Below are 20,541 nucleotides of genomic sequence, written 5' to 3' on the forward strand. Positions count from 1 at the left end.
CAATCATTACACTAATTGGATTCATAATTGAAGAAGGCTTGTGGAGCTTTATTTAACTTAAAATTTGAAAAAAAAACCATTGATGTTCGTTTTTTCACAAAAGCTTGTGCAAATTTAAGAGGAATGTGTAAATCTACGATGAGTTAGGATTTTAACGATGAGGTTTGTGCTTATGCGATGGGTTCGCATTAATGAGTTGTCATTTGGCATACGCCTACTTTGTGTGCTACTGCGTACGAAATAGCAAAAGTACGTTGGGGGCGGATATTCGCTATTGTACAACGTAATCGCAATTTTGCGAATATGTTGTGCGAACGAAAAAAATAACGAACAACTCGGAATGACCACCATAGTGCACACATATTCCGCATAACTTTACAGAAACTATTTTGCCCATTCACATCGGTCCCTGCCCCAGTGGAGCTTACAATCTATATTCCCTACCACATGTACATGAGCACACATTATTATTATTATTATTATCATTTATTTATATGGCGCCACAAGGGTTCCGCAGCGCCCAATTACAGAGTACATATGCACATAATCAAAACAGTGACTTACAGTTGAAATCAATTTTGGACAAGTACAGGGTAACTAAGCATAACTACACCAGTAAATGACAGAGATAAGTTCCAGGTGGCCCAAAAACTGTGATTTGGGCAGTTGAGAATTATTAAAGAAGAAAAGGGTGAGCACATGAGGGAAGAGGGCCCTACTCGTGAGAGCTTACATTCTAGGGGTAGACAGACAGGGGTGACACAGATGGGGTACATAGAGAGCATGGAACAGGGGGTTAGGATGAGATTTGGCTGGGTTTGGTAAAGAAATGGGTCTTGAGAGCCCGTTTGAAGTTTTGTAGAGAGGTGGAGAGTCTGAGGGGGAGAGGTAAAGAATTCCAAAGGAAGGGAGCAGCACGTGAAAAATCTTGGAGATAGGAGTGGGAGGAAGTAATCAGGGGACAGGAGAGGCGGCGTGCATTAGCAGAGCGAAGAGGACGGGTGGGAGAGTAAAGGGAGATAAGGTCAGAGATGTAAATGGGAGAGGATTGGGTGAGAGCTTTGTAAGTGAGAGTGAGAAGTTTGAATTGGATTCTGAAGGGGAAGGGAAGCCAGTGAAGGGCTAGTAGGAGAGGGGAGGTGGATGTAGTGCGTTTGGTGAGGAAGATGAGCCGAGCAGCAGCATTGAGGATAGACTGGAGTGGAGAGAGGTAATTGTCAGGGAGGCCAGTTAGGAGGAGATTACAGTAGTCCAGTCTGGAAATAATCAGTGAGTGAATAATGATCTTAGTGGCATCCTGGGTGAGAAAAGGTCTGATCCTGGAAATGTTTTTGAGATGAAAATGACAGGTTTGTGAGAGGTGCTGAATGTGTGGTTTGAAGGAGAGGGAGGAGTCAAGGATTACACCAAGACAGCGTACTTGGGGGCTAGAGGAGATAGTCGTGCCATCAATGGATAATGAGATTGTGGGAGGTGAGGTTGTGCGGGAGGGTGGGAAGATGATCAGCTCAGTCTTAGACATGTTGAGTTTAAGAAAGCGCTGGGACAGCCAGGAAGAGATAGCAGAAAGACAGTTAGAGGCACGAGTGAGGAGAGCCGTGGAGAGATCAGGGGAGGAGAGGTAGATTTGAGTGTCATCAGCATAGAGGTGGTACTGGAAATTAAAAGAACTAATGAGTTCACCTAAAGAGGACGTATAGAGAGAGAAAAGGAGAGGCCCAAGAACAGAACCTTGGGGGACACCAACAGTTAGTGGAAGTGGGGGCGAGGTAGCATCATGAGAGGAGACAGAGAAGGAACGATCGGAGAGGTAGGAGGACAGCCAGGAGAGGGCAGTATCACGTAGACCAAGAGAGTGAAGGATTTGCAGAAGAAGAGGGTGGTCCACAGTGTCAAAAGCAGCAGAGAGGTCAAGAAGAATAAGCAGAGAGTAGTGGCCCTTAGATTTGGCGGCATGGAGGTCATTGCAGACTTTTGTGAGGGCAGTTTCAGTGGAGTGGAGAGAGCGGAAACCAGACTGGTATGGGTCAAGCAGTGAGTGAGAGGAAAGAAAGGCAGTAAGGCGATTATAGACAATACGCTCAAGAAGTTTGGAGGCAAAGGGGAGGAGAGAGATCGGTCGATAGTTGGAGAGAGTGTTAGGATCAAGGGTAGGTTTTTTAAGAATAGGGGAGACAAGAGCATGCTTGAAGGCAGAGGGGACAGTGCCTGATGAGAGGGAGAGATTGAGAAGGTGGGCAAGATGGGAACAGGCAGAAGGGGAGAGGTAGCGAAGGAGGTGGGAGGGGATAGGGTCGAGTGGGGAGGTTGTGGGGGGGGAGGAGTGTAAGAGGGCCATGACTTCCTCACCAGATACTAGGGAGAAAGATGTCAGAGTTGGTAAGAGGGTAGGGGAGGGGTGGCAAAAGATGGGTGGTGGCTGGTTGCTGGACTGGTGGAATGTGATGTCCTGACGTATGGAGTCAATCTTGGATGTGAAGTAAGTGGCAAAGTCAAGAGCAGACAATGAGGAAGGGAGAGGAGGTGGTGGTGGGCAGAGGAGGGAGTTAACAGTGGCAAAGAGGCGCCGGGGGTTGGAAGAGTGGGTAGAGATGAGGATTTTGAAGTATGATTGTTTAGCAAGGGAAAGGGCAGCACTGAAGGATGAGAGCATGAATTTGAAATGGAGGAAGTCTGCTTGAGAGCGTGATTTCCTCCAGTGTCGCTCGGCAGTACGTGAGCATTTTTGTAGATATCTGGTGCATTTGGTGTGCCAGGGTTGAGGTGTTGATCTGCGAGGGTGAATAGTGGTTGGCGGAGCAACAGAGTCAAGGGCTGAAGTAAGAGATGCATTGTATAGAGATGTGGCTTGTTCAGGGCATGTGAGAGAGAGAAGAGGAGAGAGAATCGAGTCAAACAGGGAGGATAGGGATGAGGTGTCAATAGCCTCAATATTACGCTTAGTGATGGTAGCCTTAGGAGGGAGAGATGGGGGAGCAGAGATAGATAAGTTGAATGAGAGCAAGTGGTGGTCAGAGAGGGGAAAAGGGGAATTGGAGAAATCAGAAATAACACAGCGGTGAGTGAAAACCAGATCCAGTGAGCTCCCGTTCACATGGGAGGGTGAGGAGGTCCACTGGGAGAGACCAAGTGAAGAGGTGAGGTTAAGGAGTTTAGAGGCAGGTGGTTTTGTGGGGTTATCGATAGGGATGTTGAAATCACCTAGGATAATGGTGGGAATGTCAGAAGAGAGGAAGTGAGGAAGCCAGGAGGCAAAGTTGTCGAGGAATTTAGAGGAAATGCCAGGTGGACGGTAAATGACAGCAACTCGAAGATTAGTGGGTTGGTAGAGGCGAATTGCATGGACCTCAAATGTAGAGAATGTAAGAGATGGTTCTGGAGGTATAAGTTGGTATGTGTAGCTTGAGGGTAAAAGGATCCCAACACCACCCCCATGACGACCCCCAGGTCGGGGTGTGTGTGAGAATGTAAGGCCCCCAGCCGAGAGAGAAGCAGGAGAAGCGGTGTCATAGGGTGTAATCCAGGTTTCAGTAATGGCCAGGAGGTGCAGGGAGTTGGATATGAAGAGGTCGTGAGTGGGGGTCAATTTGTTGCAAACAGATCTGGCATTCCAGAGCGCACAGGATAGGGGGTATGAGTTTGTTGGAGAGATGTGAATGAGATTATCTGGATTGCTATGGCGTTGAGGTAAGCTTGATGGGGAAGGAAGGGATAAAGAGGGTGAATTGATGGTGCTGGGGCCTTGGCTAGGAAGGGAGACTGCAGGAGTGAGGCAGGGAGGGAGTGCAGTATGATACTGGTGGAGGAGAGGTGAGGAGACAGGCAGAGGAGGGAGAGAGCAGGGTTGAGTGCTGGGGTATAAATGGTGTGAAGGGGCAGAAGTGAATTGCAGTGGGGAAACAGAAGAGGAGGGGAAGGGAGGCAGACAGAGGAGAGGAGACAGCATGAGATGTAGGAGACTGGGAGAGAGGGATAGAGGTGGTAACAGGGGACAGAAAAAAGGAATAGGAAGACGAGGATTAATGAGGGATGTTGGCAGCCTGGCCATAGTGTGGATGGGGTAAATAGTGGTAGCAAAATGAGAGTAGGAGGAGGAGTGGTGGCTGAATAAGAGAGCAGTGAAGTTTGCAGAAATAAATTCAATGTTAAACTGTCGTTATTATCTACAGGTAACAGTAAATCAAATATTTGCTGATGTTAGTTGGAAAATTACACAGTGTTGGCAAACTGCAAGTCAGTGTTACTAGCATTAAATATGCTTCTCAGTGACCCATTTGTTGTCCAGGTGTTTGCATACTTGGGTTCATTTATATTGGGATCCAATTGACCTACCAGTATATTTTTGGATTGTGGGAGGAAACCGGAGTACCCGGAGGAAACCCACACAAGTACAGGGAGAATATACAAACTCCGCACAGGTAGAGACATGGGGGGAAATTTACTAAGCTCCCGATTTTGACCGAGATGCCGTTTTTTCATCAAAGTGTCATCTCGGTAATTTACTAAACACTAATCACGGCAGAGATGAGGGCATTCGTAATTTTTTGCAAGTCCAAGTAAAAAATTACGAATGAATACACCATCGGTCAAAACGCGGCTGTTTAAGTATGAATCTCGGTCATTTACTAAGAAGTGCAAAGCAAAAAAAAAACAAACACTGCCGTGAAAAATTACAACTCGTAAAAAAGTGCTAAAAAAAACCAGACCTTTTTTTTTTATTCGTGATTGGATAGGCATGCACGGATCCATGAGATCCGTGCATGTATATCAGTGGGAAGGGGTGGGAAAGTGCTTATTTTTTCAAAAAAAATTGCGTGGGGTCCCCCCTCCTAAGCATAACCAGCCTCGGGCTCTTTGAGCCGATCCTGGTTGCAGAAATATGGGGAAAAAAATGACAGGGTTTCCCCCATATTTAAGCAACCAGCATCGGGCTCTGCGCCTGGTCCTGGTCCCAAAAATACGGGGGACAAAAAGAGTAGGGGTCCCCCGTATTTTTAAAACCAGCACCGGGCTCCACTAGCTGGACAGATAATGCCACAGCCGGGGGTCACTTTTATATAGTGCCCTGCGGCCGTGGCATCAAAAATCCAACTAGTCACTCCTGGCCGGGGTACCCTGGGGGAGTGGGGACCCCTTCAATCAAGGGGTCCCCCCCCCCAGCCACCCAAGGGCCAGGGGTGAAGCCCGAGGCTGTCCCCCCCCATCCAATGGGCTGCGGATGGGGAGGCTGATAGCCTTTGTTGTAAAAGAAAAGATATTGTTTTTAGTAGCAGTACTACAAGGCCCAGCAAGCCTCCCCCGCATGCTGGTACTTGGAGAACCACAAGTACCAGCATGCAGAGGAAAAACGGGCCCGCTGGTACCTGTAGTACTACTACTAAAAAAATACCCCAAAAAAGACAAGACACACACACCGTGAAAGTATAATTTTATTACATACATACACACATACATACATACTTACCTTAAGTTCCCACGCAGGTCGGTCCTCTTCTCCAGTAGAATCCAAGGGGTACCTGTTGAAGAAATTATACTCACGAGATCCAGGGGTCCAGAAAAAATGCATATATTTACCTGTATGTAGAGCTGTTCACTTCTCATGGTGCGCCTGCCCCGTCCATGTGCAAGGTTTGATACTAGTCATCATCATCCATGTGCCTTTACTAGGTCTGCAACAATTCTTTATCACTAACCAGCCTCTTCTTTTCTAGATACAGTATTTTGCTTCTGACATTTAGATTACCATACCTAATAAGTGGCATTTAAGTGGACCCTTTCCTACCCACTGTATCAGCATTTCCTGCCTCAATAAGGGGTCTATTTACTAAGCCTTGGATGGAGATAAAGTGGTTGAAGATAAAGTATCAGCTATTAACTGCCATTTTTCAAACCCAGCCTGTGATATGGCAGTTAGGAGCTGATTGGCTGATATTTTATCTCAGTCCAGCGTCCACGTTACCTGCGTCCAAGACTTAGTAAATAAAATTGACCCCTAAACTATGGGAAGATGCACATGGAATCAGGTCAGCAGTCTGTGTTTGGGATGGGATGGAGGATGTAACACAAGACTATGAGCACACCTATGCTTAGCATTACCTGTAACTCTGTCTACCCACTCACAGCAACTGAACCTATGTGCAAAAGCCCCATTACCACTAAGAGATTTAAAAAAAAAAAATTTTTTTTTTTTTTTTGCAAGATACATAGATGATGTGTTTCTCATTTGGTTAGGGTCTGAACAGGAAGTTCATGAAATGATGCATTTAATTAATGGTATTGATTCCAATATCAAGTTCACATTTTATATTCAGGCTGTAAATATTCATTATTTGGATGTTTCAGTTTCAATTAAGGATAGAATATTGGCAACATCCCTGTATTCAAAGCCAACTGACTGTAAGACCTTATTAGCTGCATCAAGTTTTTATCCTATGCCTCTAAAAAGAGGATTACCGTACTCACAATTCCTCTGAATCTATTGGATATGTAGTGATGAGTCAGATGAGATGAGAAGTTTGGAAAACATGCGCTGCAAATTTTTGCAGTGGGGTTATTCCAGTACGGCACTACAACAAGCTAAGCGCAAAACTCGTTCTGTGCCAAAGACGCCTGTATCTGGGGCTAAGAGATCAATAAAAAAAATCACTGGTTTGGGTGAATAATTTCACTACTGGCAGTAAGGATATCTCTGCAGAAGCCAAATGGTATTGGCCGGTTATACAAAGTAACCCCAAGATACCTTCTTTGGATGATAAGTAATTGCTTTGCTGTTATTGCAGGGGGAAAAAGTAATGAAAGATCTAATTATTCCACTGATGTTACCAGTATGAAACCTCAGATCAGTCACTTCCTAACAAGAAAACCTGGAGTGTACAAATGCCTTGGCTGTACTACCTGTTCCTATATGGAGATAGAGGCATCCTTTGTTCACCCACAGTCAGGTCGCCGAATTTAGATTAAACATGCGTTAACTTGTTCCAGCAAGTGCATCATCTACTACATATGTTGCCCTTGTGGCAAATGTTACATAGGAAAATCCATCCGTACTTTTAATGAGAGGATGACTCAGCATAGAAGTGCCATTTAACAAGCGCTTAATGGAAAGAGTATAGCAGGGCCGAAACTAGGATTTTCGTCAGCCGGGGCAATGCAGTAATTTGGAGCCCCCCTACCCCCCCCCCCTCCACACACACACACACACACACACACACACACACACACACACACACACACACACACACACACACACACAAACACACACACACACACACACACACACACACACACACACACACACACACCCTATCAGACTAAAATAATCAGATTATCAAACATTTTGAAAAAAAGGGGTTACTACTGGACAATATTCCTCTTTGTGCCTCAAATGCCCTATATGTCACATGCACCTCCAGCAGCGTGTTCAATTACTGTACATGCTCCTCTGTGTGTCCCCATACATTACACTATATCATAACAGTTCATCACTGCGCTACTCCCCTATCCACTGCACTACATCACTATACTACATCCCCTACATGCTGAACTACATCACTACACTACATGCCCCTATGCACTCCACTACATACCCTATATGCTACACTACATTCCCTTATATGCTACACCACATCGGTGCACTACATGCCCCTATATACTGCAATACATGACCACACTACATACCCTATATGGTACACTACATCACTGTACTACACCCCCCTATAAGCTACACCAAATCCCCCCATCTGGGAGGCAAAGCGTAGGTTGATACTGCTAACTGGGTGCACAGTGCGCTTCTATAGTAGCTTTTATGGTGCACCGCACGCTAGTCGCAGCATTGCATGGCAAAGAAGAGAGTTTAAGACCATAGCCAACATGGGAGAGATCCCAGGTACTGGAGCTCACCCGCACAGCGTCGGAGCAAGCTGCGGGCAGACAGGTGAGTCAGATACATTGCCCTGGGAGCTGTCTGCTGTCTCACTGGAGCAGCACAGCACTGCCAGTAAAAAAAAACTGAACAAAAAACACCTGCTCCTCTGTAACTCCTTGGCACCCCCTCAAATCCTGCACCCTTAGCCCCCCCCCCCCCCCCTAGTTACGGCCCTGAGTATAGATCAGCCAGTGGCTAACCATTTTAAAGAAATGAAGCATAGTCTTGCACAACTGAGGTACAAGATCATAGATCACATACCTGATAGCCAGAGGAGAAGTGATCATGATAGACAGCTGCTGCAGCGTGAGGCTTGTGAGGATCTATAAGCTTAACACTTTGCAGCCCAATGGTCTAAATGAGTACCTGTCATTTAATTGTTTTATTTAAAGGAATGAATTGTCTGTACAACTTTCACTGCAAGAGTACTTGTGCTTCTGTTACTTGATCTGTATTGTATATTTATTGCTCAAAAATGCATGTTACATTGTAATTTCTGCTGCTCGCTAGATTGTAATAGTGCGCTTATCAAATCCGATGTAGATTTTATTTTTTTATTTTTTTATAATAATAAAAAACTTTTTATTGTATCCATACAATTCTATATAATCTAATATCAGCCGGCCGGCTATATACAAAACTTATTTCCAATAAAAAATACTGACATAATTTTAAAACACAATTCCTTAAGTATTCATTATACAGAGTTCTTATCCACAACTCCAATCTATCTGCACAAGTCCATATATACGAAGATTATTTAGCAGCTTATTGCACCAATTGTATTAATTAGCAAACTCTTGAGCAGTTTCTGATGCCAAGTGAGTAGTTTAGTAATAATCTAAAACAACGCCTTCCTCACAGCTGAACAGTCCATTTAGGCAGTTCATATATATTTTGTTACAACTGTAACTATTGGAATTACTTTGTATCAAGTTGTTTGTATACCGTACAGAGTGCTTCTATTCTCCAGCTTGCAAGCATACATACGGCGTCCCTCCTGGTTAGTGTCTCTCGTCACTGTCCGTTAAACTTTGGAGGGGAATCACTTCATATGTCGCTCACCGTTTCTTATTCTCCCGGCGGCTAGCCGTGCGGCTGGAATATTTCCTCGTCAGCCTAACTGGAGATTTGTCGGACTTGTCAGCAGAGAAGGCATACACAGCCCCGCGCCTTCGGGGTATTAGCAATCACCGGCCAGTAGATATAAGATTGCTGCTGTCTGTATGAGAGTGTCTGACAGACGCGTTTCCCCGCCTACTCGAGAGCATCGGCGGCTTCCTCAGTGTCAGTGTATTTTTTTGTCTATATTGGGGTAAATGACCTAGTACCCCTGAGAGAGCTGCTGCCGAATCCGACAATTGCAGCGCCAGGAACACTGTGCTGTGAGATTGTAATAGTGTTTGCATTATGTAGTCTCCATGGTGATGGGTACACTTTCTGTAACCACAGTTCCCGGGGGAGATCTCATGAGACCTTGCTCTGCTCCAACTCCAGCGACACCAGGAAGTGCTCACAACCCAGCCCAATCTATTGTATCCGCGCTGTGCCCTCCCCCCCTTCCAGGACTCAGCACTCTAGGCTGCAGCCTTATCAGCCTATTGGTTAATCAGGCCGTGGGTGCAACCACACCAGGCAGTGCTTTATCTGACCTGGTCGCACAGGATGCGACCAGGTCAGATAAACTGTGTTAGCAGCGGCAGGGAAGAGAAACTTCCCTCCACTGCTGCTCTCAGGGGGACCGGAATGTCCCTCTGCCTCCCTGCACTCTCCCCTACTGATTGCCGTGCTGTCGATCACTGCTGATTGGTCAGCATGGCAGGATCCCCCCCTCCTGCGGCTGCAGACAATAGCAGCCACTGGGAAAGTGTAAATTAACCCCCCCAAGCCCCCACTGTGTACCTGGAGGCTGTCCCGGCTTTCAAAATGAAAGCCACAATGGTTGCGATGTTTCTGATGGTTGCAATATTTCGATGGTCATGACCGATGTTTGATAAAAAGATTTTTTTTTCAAATATCAAAAAAATATATTTTATTCATTTTCCCCCTCCTCCAATTCTTCCTATTCTGTCCTTCCTAAATAAAGTATTTCCCTGTATAGCTACATCCCAGTCATGATTTTCATTGCACCATGATTCTGTAATAGCCACAATATATAGGTCATACCTTGTCATTATTGCAGTTAGTTCTGGGATTTTATTTCGTAAGCTCCTAGCATTTGCATGCATAGCTTTTAGAATTTTGTTTGTGCTTTTCCTGTTACTAGCTATGGTCATCTCTCTGCCTATGTTTATTATTATTATTATTATTATTATTATAATCCTTTATTTATATGGTGCCACAAGAGTTCCGCAGCGTCCAATTACAAAGTACATAAATAATCGAAACAGGAAAACAGCAACTTACAGTTGACGACAATATAGGACAAGTACAGGGTAAATGAACATAGTTACATCAGCAGATGACACTGGAATAAGTATCAGGTGGCAGAAGACTGCTGGATTTGGTGCAGTTGAAGATCATTAAAGTAAGAAGAAAAAGAATAAGCACATGAGGGAAGAGGGCCCTGCTCATGAGAGCTTACATTCTAAAGGGGAGGGGTAGACAGACAGGGTTGACACAGACGGGGTACATAGAGAGCGTGGAACAGAGGGTTAGGATGAGATTTGGCTGGGTTTGGTGAAGAAGTGGGTCTTGAGAGCCCGTTTGAAGTTTTGTAGAAAGGCGGAGTGTCTGAGGGGGAGAGGTAGGGAATTCCAGAGAAAGGGAGCAGCACATAAAAAATCTTGGAGGTAGGAGTGGGAGGAAGTAATCAGTAGACAGGAGAGTCGTCAATCCATTAGCAGAGCGAAAAGGACGGGTGGGAGTGTATAGGAAGATAAGGTCAGAGATGTAGATGGCAGAGGAGTGGATGAGGGCTTTGTAAGTGAGTGTGAGAAGCTTGAAATGGATTCTGAAAGGGAAGGGGATCCAGTGAAGGTCTTGTAAGAGAAGAGTGGACGTAGTGTGTTTGGTGAGGAAAATGAGCCGGGCAGCAGCACTGAGGATAGATTGGAGTGGAGAGAGGTATTTGTCAGGAATGCCAGTCAGGAGGAGATTACAGTAGTCCAGTCTGAAAATGACCAGTGAGTGGATAAGAGTCTTAGTAGCATCCTGGGTCAGAAAAGGTCTGATCCTGAAAATATTTTTTAGATCAAAATTGCAGGTTTGCGAGAGATGCTGAATGTGTGGTTTAAAGGAGAGGGAGGAGTCAAGGATTACTCCAAGACAGCGCACTTGGGGGCTAGAGGAGATAGTAATGCCATCAATAGACAATGAGATTGTAGGAGGTGAGGTTATGCGGGAAGGAGGGAAGATGATCAGCTCGGTCATAGACATGTTAGGTTTGGAGAGGAAAGATATATTTGAGTGTCATCAGCATAGAGATGATATTGGAAACCAAAAGAACTAATGAGCTTACCTAGTGAGGATGTATAGAGAGAGAAAAGAAGAGGACCAAGGACAGAACCTTGGGGTACACCTGCAGTTAGTGGAAGTGAGGGGGAGGTGGAGTCATGAGAGGAGACAGAGAATGAACGGTCAGAAAGGTAGGAGGACAGCCAAGAGAGGGCAGTATCATGCAGACCAATGGAGTGAAGGATTTTCAGTAGGAGAGGGTGGTCCACAGTGTCAAAAGCAGCAGAGAGATCAAGAAGAATAAGTAGAGAGTAGTGTCCCTTAGATTTAGCAGCATGGAGGTCATTGCATACTTTTGTAAGGGCAGTTTCAGTGGAGTGGAGAGGATGGAAGTCAGACTGGAATGGGTCAAGCAGTGAGTGTGAGGAAAGAAAGGGAGTAAGGCGGTTGTAGACAATACGCTCAAGGAGTTTGGAGGCAAAAGGGAGGAGAGAGATGGGTCGGTAGTTGGAGAGAGTGTTTGGGTGAAGGGTAGGTTTTTAAGAATAGGAGATGAGTGCATGCTTGAAGGCAGATGGGACAGTGCCTGATGAGAGGGAGAGATTAAGAAGGTGGGAAAAATGGGAATAGGCAGAAGGAGAGAGTTAGAGGAGGAGGCGGGAGGGAGGGAATAGGGTCAAGTGGGGAGGTGCTGAGGGATAGGAATAAATGAGGGCCATGACTTCCTCACCAGATGCATGTCAGAGTTGGTGACATGCATCTGGTGAGGAAGGGGTGGGGTGAAGGGAGCAACAGAGTCAAGAGCTTGTTCAGGGCATGAAAGAGAGAGAATAGGAGAGAGAAGTGAGTCAAACAGGGAGAAAAGGAATGTGGTGTCAATAGCCTCAATGTTACGCTTAGTGATGGTAGTCTTAGGAGGTAGAGATGGGGAAGCAGAGAGAGATAGGTTAAAGGAGAGTATGTGGTGGTCAGAGAGGGGAAATGGGGAGTTGGAAAAATTAGAAATATCACAATGGTGAGTGAAGACCAGATCCAGTGAGCTCCAATTCACATGGGAGGGTGAGGAGGTCCACTGGGAGAGACCAAGTGAAGAGGTGAGGTTAAGGAGTTTAGAGTCAGAGGATTGTGTGGGGATATCGATAGGGATGTTGAAATCACCTAGGATAATTGCGGGAATGTCAGAAGAGAGGAAGTGAGGAAGCCAGGAAGCAAAGTTGTCGATTAATTTGGAAGCAGTGCCAGGGGAAGGGGGGGGGGGCGGTAAATGGCAGCTGCTCTAAGATGGACTGGTTGGATGAGGCGTATAGCATGGACCTCAAATGTAGAGAATGTAAGGGATGGTTCTGGTGGGATGAGTTGGTAGGGGTAACTAGGAGGTAAAAGGACCCCAACACCACCTCCATGGCGACCCCCAGGTCGGGGTGTGTGTGTGAATGCAAATGTGAATGTTTCTTTGGTTTTGATCTGTATTATCTCCTGTGGATATGCTTCCTAATTCCTTTGCCTGCAGAACACCAATACCTCTGGGTTGGGGGAGCAGATTACATTATTCATATTTGGTGGGGTGTACTGGCAATACTTCTGAAAAAGTTACAGTGGTTGCCACCTGTTTCAGAGCAGTCCCTAACTTCCTAATTTCATCTTGTACGGCCATGAGTTCCGCATGAGACAGGTAATTTGTCCCTAGGTGGACAATGACATCCACCTCCCCATCTTTTCTTGCTGCCTTCACAATTATTAGCATGCGCTCTGGGGGGGGGGTGATTCAGACCTGATCGTAGATGCGCTAAATTTAGGACATCTACGATCAGCTTCCCTCACATGAGGGAGGACGCCCAGCACAGGGCTAGTCCGCCCCGCATGTCAGGCCCTACCCCATCGTACAAGTACAAAAGAATCGCACATTAGCGATGCTTTTGTACTGTAGGAGTAGCTCCCTACCAGCGCAGCTCCTGCGCGCTGGCAGGGAGCTACTTGTCTCTGCCCGGGTCGCAGCGGCTGCGTGTGACATCATGCAGCAGCCGCGGCCCGTCCCCCAAATGGTGCGGGCACGCCTGCATTGCCCGGACAGCGCCCCCTAACTGGCGGCCAAATGCCGCCGACCCACCCTCTCTCGCCCAGCGACCTGATTTACAGGCATAGGCAATCACAGGGCTAAGACAGCCGTCGGCTGTCTGCCATGCATCGGCACACTGCGGCGCTGGCGCATGCGCACTTCAGACCTGATCGCTGCTGTGCATGTTCACTGCAGAAAAGTGACAAAACACCCCAAAAATGGGAAAAAATTGTGTCTACCTTTTTTTGTGTTGACCATTTCCATGTCGACCTTTTGAACTTGTTGACCTTTCCTTCTGCCTAGCTATTCTATGTCACCCTTTTGACCCTGTCTACCTAACGCATGTCTACCATTAGTGGTAGACCTATTGACTGTAGACCTAATTAGTGTAGATCTAATGATCCACACCATTTTATTTGAACCCCCTAACTCTCCCTCTTAAGGCTTTTCTAGGAAAAATGACTAATATTAGGAAAATATTAAAATAAATGAATTACATAACCAATTTATATTAGGACTATGGAAACATCAGATATCGTACAGTGGCCCTCATTCCGAGTTGTTCGCTCGCAAGGCGAATGTAGCAGAGTTACACACGCTAAGCCGCCGCCTACTGGGAGTGAATCTTAGCTTCTTAAAATTGCGACCGACGTACGCGCAATATTGCGATTACAAACGAGTTAGCAGTTTCAGAGTAGCTCCAGACTTACTCTGCCTGTGCGATCATTTCAGTGCTTGTCGTTCCTGGTTGACGTCACAAACACACCCAGCGTTCGCCCAGGCACTCCCACCGTTTCCCCGGCCACTCCTGCGTTTTTTCCGGAAACGGTAGCGTTTTCAGCCACACGCCCCTGAAACGCCGTGTATCCGCCCAGTAACACCCATTTCCTGTCAATCACATTACGATCGCCGGAGCGAAGAAAAAGCCGTGAGTAAAAATACTTTCTTCATAGTAAAGTTACTTGGCGCAGTCGCAGTGCGAACATTGCGCATGCGTACTAAGCGGATTTTCACTGCGATGCGATGAAAAATACCGAGCGAACAACTCGGAATGAGGGCCAGTATACAGAAAAAAATAGCTTTCTTGGACAATGGTTCTAAAGGCAATGCCACATGTATAGAAATAGGAAAATTAAAATGAAAGCACTAGCTGCAATGTTATGACAATAAAGGCAATATTTAGAATACATGTCTAATAACTGCAATACAGTATCTCATTGTTCATATTATGGAATACAAAAAAAATACAATAGTCTGAATTTACATTGCAATCTAAGCTCTCATCTCCACCCTCCTTTGTAAGTAAGGAAAGAGATAAGTTATATATTTAAAAAAAATATTACAATCAGTCACCACAAAATTAAGGGGTCTATTTATTAAGCCTTGGAGATAGATAAAGTGGAGAGAGATAATATACCAGACAATCAGCTCCTAACTGCCATGTTACAGGTTGTGTTTAAAAAGTGACAGTTTTGAGCTGGTTAGTTGGTACTCTATCTCCATCCACTTTCTCTCTCTTCAAGGCTTAAGGTGCATACACACTGAGCGCTTTTCCCCCCTGCCCAGCGATGTCAGCGGGGGTGAACGGCTTTCTATAGCAGGACGCTATGGAAAGCCGCTCACCCCGCCGTACATCTGCTGGTAATTCCAGTAGATGAACGGCGGCCGCCAGCGATGAAGCGGGAGCGCGCATCAGTGTTCACCGCTCATCGCTTGTGCATACACACTGGGCGGCTTTGAGCTGAAAGCAGCTCAACACACCAAAAGTGACTTGCTTTTAGCTCAAAATCGCCCAGTGTGTATGGGCCTTTAGTACATAGACCCCATAGTCGCTATGACTGAACTGATGATGCTCTCAGTATATTTAGAAAAGTGTACAGCATTTTGAGAGACTTCATCGCTACAGCGGCGAGTTGGTAAAAATGGAAGTTGTAAAGAAGAAGTAAACAAAGCCACATACCCATTTGTGTCTCAATAGCATTTAAGAACTTATTGTAGTTTTCATATGTTTATAAGAACTAAAACAAAAAAGGAGCATGACAAAATGCTACAGTACCACAATGCAAGCATAACAGTAACTATGGATTGACTAGAAACTCTGGTGTCTAATGTCAGGCCTATTTACTGTACATCAGTTATATTGGTGTTAAAGATACAAGTACATTATATTATAAAATGATTGCGGTTATGAGCCTTAACTTCTTGACATAGTGTATATGGATAGAAGCCCATTTCATATTTATAAAATGTATTCTCAAGTTTTAATTTATTTCTGCTTTAACAAAACTACAGAATTTCAATCTGTCCACCTTTTTATAAGACCAACTTTAAGGTTCATATTCACGGTGCGATATATCCTTGCAAATTTGACTATATAGTCAAAATCGCAAGAAAAGTTAGTGCAAATCGCACCATGGCCCTCATTCCGAGTTGATCGGTCGCAAGGCGATTTTAGCAGAGTTACACACGCTAAGCCGCCGCCTACTGGGAGTGAATCTTAGCTTCTTAAAATTGCGAACGATGTATTTGCAATATTGCGATTACAAACTTCTTAGCAGTTTCAGAGTAGCTTCAGACTTACTCGGCATCTGCGATCAGTTCAGTGCTTGTCGTTCCTGGTTTGACGTCACAAACACACCCAGCGTTCGCCCAGACACTCCCCCGTTTCTCCAGCCACTCCCGCGTTTTTCCCAGAAACGGTAGCGTTTTTTCCCACACGCCCTTAAAACGGCCTGTTTCTGCCCAGTAACACCCATTTCCTGTCAATCACACTACGATCGCCGGAGCGAAGAAAAAGCCGTGAGTAAAAATACTATCTTCATTGTAAATTTACTTGGCGCAGTCGCAGTGCGAACATTACGCATGCGCACTAAGCGGATAATCACTGCGATGCGATGAAATTTACCGAACGAACGACTCGGAATGAGGGCCCATGTGTACACAGCTTGTGATACCGATGCACGGTCCCGTGGGGTCAGTATCGCAAGAAAAAGTAGACTGTGCAGGCAAGTAAATTTTGACTATCTAGTATAAAGTATAGTCAATATCGGCCATAGCGAAAAGTGCACATTGCCAAAATCGCAAGCACACATAGACAATATCGCATAGTCAAAATCGCACATAAGTCAGTATCTCACCGTGTGTATGCACCTTTAGATAAGCTTACAGCCTTTACAAGCAATCTCTTAGTAGATTTAGAATCAGTGTCAGACAACTTTTAACAATGTAATAGTGAATGAAGAATCTGCTCATATTGGGTGTAATTCAGAGCTGATCGCAGCAGCAACTTTGTTAGCAGTTGGACAAAACCATGTGCACTGCAGGGGGGGCAGATATAACATGTGCAGAGAGAGTTAGATTTGGGTGGGTTATTTTGTTACTGTGCAGAATAAATACTGGATGCTTTATTTTTACACTGCAATTTAGATTTCAATTTGAACACACCCCACCCAAATCTAACTATCTCTGCACATGTTACATCGGCCTCCCCTGCAGTGCACATGGTTTTGCCCAACTGCTAACATATTTGCTGCTGTGATCAACTCCGAATTACCTCCATTATCTTATATGACTTCAAGATTTAGAAAAGGTCACATTGTTTCATTATTTAAAATACATTCTCAATGACTTGTTGTGTCACTAAAACAGTATTACGTTTTTCAAATATTTGTCCAGTACTTCAGCTTTTTAAGTTCGGCAAGCAGGACACAGCTAGTAAGAAGAAATAAAATTCCCTACCATGACTACAGCAGAGAACCAGTGATTTGCAATCCAGTTTCCCATTTCATTTAGATCTCTTGCTTTTCGTTCTTCTTTTCCTTGATACTTATTTTGTATGTTTCCTTCAGGGTGATTGGAAGTATATACTGCTTGGTGCTTGTTATACAGACTTTTTAACCAGCATGTGGAATGCATTAGTCACTCCTCTAGTTTGGCAGGTAAATTCCCAGTATCAATGTATGAGGAAATGCTGAGATTTTCAAATGCTCTTTTTCCTTTCAGGCTATTGCGACAAACTGACATTTCCTATGGTGAGTCCTTCCCTAAATTACAGCTGGAGAACTGGTTTATCATTGTTTGGATAAACATGCAGGAAAAGCAAAATGAAAATTTTTTCACCATGCACCTTCCATGAAATAAACATCTAATCTATCTATCTATCTATCTATCTATCTATCTATCTATCTATCTATCTATCTATCTATCTATCTATCTATCTAATCTATCTATCTATCTATCTATCTATCTATCTATCTATCTATCTATCTATCTATCTATCTATCTATCTATCTATCTATCTATCATGTGGTTTCCATTCTCTCTCTCTCTCTCTCTCTCTCTCTCTCTCTCTCTCTCTCTCTCTCTCTCTTTCTCTCTATATATTACACACAGGTACAGCTGTATATAATGCTGGAAATTTGTGAGTATTGAGAGATGTGCGTAAAAGGTAGGCGTCTCACCTGTCATAGACTTTTTACTTTAGAGTATTGATTATAAAAATGATTAGAATAATACAAAGAAGATATTTCTGGTATATTTGTAATACCCCCATTGTTATTATTTAAAAAGACCTCCTGTGTTTTTTAACTCCTATAGCACTGCTGCCTCAATATATCCCATGGCAGCAGCAATGGTGTCAGCTCTGGACAGGGAGAGTTGGCACCACTGACTTCTAGTGTGTCACCTTCTGGCCAGCAACAGTTTTACCCGGGAAAATCCCTGTTATGGCCCATACACACGGTGAGATTCGGGCTATAGAGATAGTCAAAATTGACTTGCCTGCGCAGTCTACCTACTCTTGCGGGACCACGCATCGGCATGGAATCGGGATCGCAAGGTGACTTTCACCTTGCGATCTGCACTAACTTTTCTTACGATTTTGACTATATAGTCAAAATCGTAAGAAAAAATCTCACTGTGTGTACACACCATTAGATTATAGGGTCCCCGGGTTGCAGGGCAGACTGGCAAGGGAGTGGGCTGTTGCGGGGGCCCCTAGACCCAGTCACCATCAAGGAGCCCAGGGGGGAGAGTTCTTGAGGCACCCTATGGAGATAAAAGGAGCAGCCAAGGAAAGAAAAGGAGCTCTGGTGATGGGAACTGCACATATGAAGAGGATTCATTATGTAGCCTCCAGCAGCACAGTATGGAGCAGCAGGAGAGAGGATGTCCAGTAGAGCCTTGGATGACCCCTGGGAGAACTCACTGCTGGAAGTCGGGAGCCATGCCTGCTGAGTGTGGTCCACAGCCAGCAGCGAGACAAGGAGCAGAGCCGGCAGCGCAGAGAGGACCAGACGCCCTATTGTAGTCCCCTGTAGAGAAGGAGGGCTGCCGGCTTCACTGGGGAGAGCCGTCGCTGGAGAGGAAACTTCAGTGCAGTAGCCAGGGAGATAGCCGCTCCTCCACCCCCACCCCCCATTTCCGTTGCCTCAGGAGACAGTTCAAAGTATGGAGGCATCCCTGTTCTTGTGCCCGTTAACCCCTTTCACCAGAGGCAGAACTCTGGGAGGCAACGGAGTCAGCTGCCGCCGGGCTCCTGCTTTGAAGGGGGGCACCTCTCCTCCTGTTCCGTATGTTCAGCGACATTAATCAATAAAGTTAATTGACAGCAGCCGGTAACTCTTCCGTAGCCGACTTCCACACTAGTCACTACACCTTACAAATCACACCCTCTTTATTGTAGATATACTGGAAGCAGATACCTTACTGATGAAGCTATTTGCTCCTATAAAGGAAGCATGAGAATTCTAACTATATGAGGTTATTTCTCTGACAATTACAAGTAACATATAGTTAGAATTCTCATACTTCCTATGCAAGAGCAGATATCTCCATCAGTAAGGTGCATGCTTCCTGTTTATGGAATATGACACTGGATATGACACTGGATATGACACATGCAAATTAATTGTCAGAGAAATGATCAGCATTGTGAGTGACTGAGCAGATCTATGTAGTGTGTGGTTTGACCCCTACATAGATCTGCCTAGTTGCAATGGTTTTGAAGTAGCTTCACATAGTTAGAATTTGCAGGATTGCTATGCAGGAGGCAGCTAGGACAAACTTACGCCACTGCCTTCCACTACAACACTGGTAGGACCCCCTTTTTGGCATCCTGTTTTCAGTCTCACCCAGAAGTGTTAGGTAACAGGGATAGGTTCCCTTGTGCTTCCTCTCATCCCCTTTAAGTAGCCCTGATTCCCTTATGGTGATTTGAAATGTTAAAATGTGTTAATAGAATGTATTCTGTGCTATGCTAATGCGGTTATGCCATACCTCCCAACATTCTGTGGGCTGAAAGAGAGACTCCTGCCGCCCCCGAAAAGGGGTGTGGCCTAACCAAAGGGGGCGTGGTCTCGTGGCCCTGCCGCGATCGCAAGTCATGCCCCCGTTTTTCATCACTAAAGGGGGCATGACCAGCGCTCTGTGAGCCGCTGGCATGCCCCCTCTCCCTGTCTTCACTGAATAGACGCTGTGCGCATGCGCACAGCGTCTATTCACAGCAGCGATGACAGGAGCCTCCCAACTTCACCTTCCACACCGCGGGACACTGCGGCCCGCGGGTGGGACAGCGGGACAGTCCCAAAAAAACGGGACTGTCCCGCGAAAATCAGGACAGTTGGGAGGTATGGTTATGCTAAAATGAAGCTCCTCTTGCTGTCAGGTCATTAATAGAGGTGTGCACCTCAATGCTAAAGTGTGATAATGTAAATGTATGTTATTCCATGCTAATGTGGTTATGCTATGGGAATCTTATGATGCTGACAGGTTTCTAGTAAAAGTGTATTGATGTTAATGTGTGTTGTGCAAATGCTAATGTGTTCATGCCATAGTGAAGGTTTAAAATACAGACAGGTTAATGCGTAGGTGTGCTCATAATGTTGAATGTGATGAAGCAGACATATCTTCTCTATTGCTTTCGCTATCTAAAATGCAGGACTTTATGCTATTGCTTGTGCTTGCTCAAAGCTGGACTCTGGGGGTCATTCCAAGTTGAGCGCTGTGCTGAGTGGGGGGAGAGATGTGTGCTGAGCGGTCTGTGTTAATGTGTTAAGATAGCTCAGCACACATCTCCCCCGTCAGTACCTCCCTTTACTCTTTCAGTGCAATTGAATCCTGCTGATCGGGACAGAGCTGACGTTCAGACACCCCCCTCAAAACGCTT

General features: G+C 45.3%; 1 protein-coding gene across 1 annotated transcript in view; it reads right to left on the reverse strand.

Annotated features, from left to right (window-relative positions):
• NOX1 (NADPH oxidase 1) overlaps positions 1–17,251 on the reverse strand; it is a 173,775-nt gene extending 156,524 nt beyond the window's left edge. Inside the window, exon 1 of the mRNA XM_063936966.1 lies at positions 17,115–17,251. Coding sequence (XP_063793036.1) covers positions 17,115–17,159 — 45 coding nt within the window. The 5' untranslated portion in view covers positions 17,160–17,251. The remainder of the gene's footprint in view (positions 1–17,114) is intronic.
• Between the last annotated feature and the right edge of the window lie 3,290 nt (positions 17,252–20,541).

The sequence above is a fragment of the Pseudophryne corroboree genome, chromosome 8, assembly GCF_028390025.1.
Source record: "Pseudophryne corroboree isolate aPseCor3 chromosome 8, aPseCor3.hap2, whole genome shotgun sequence".
Lineage (NCBI taxonomy): Eukaryota > Metazoa > Chordata > Amphibia > Anura > Myobatrachidae > Pseudophryne > Pseudophryne corroboree.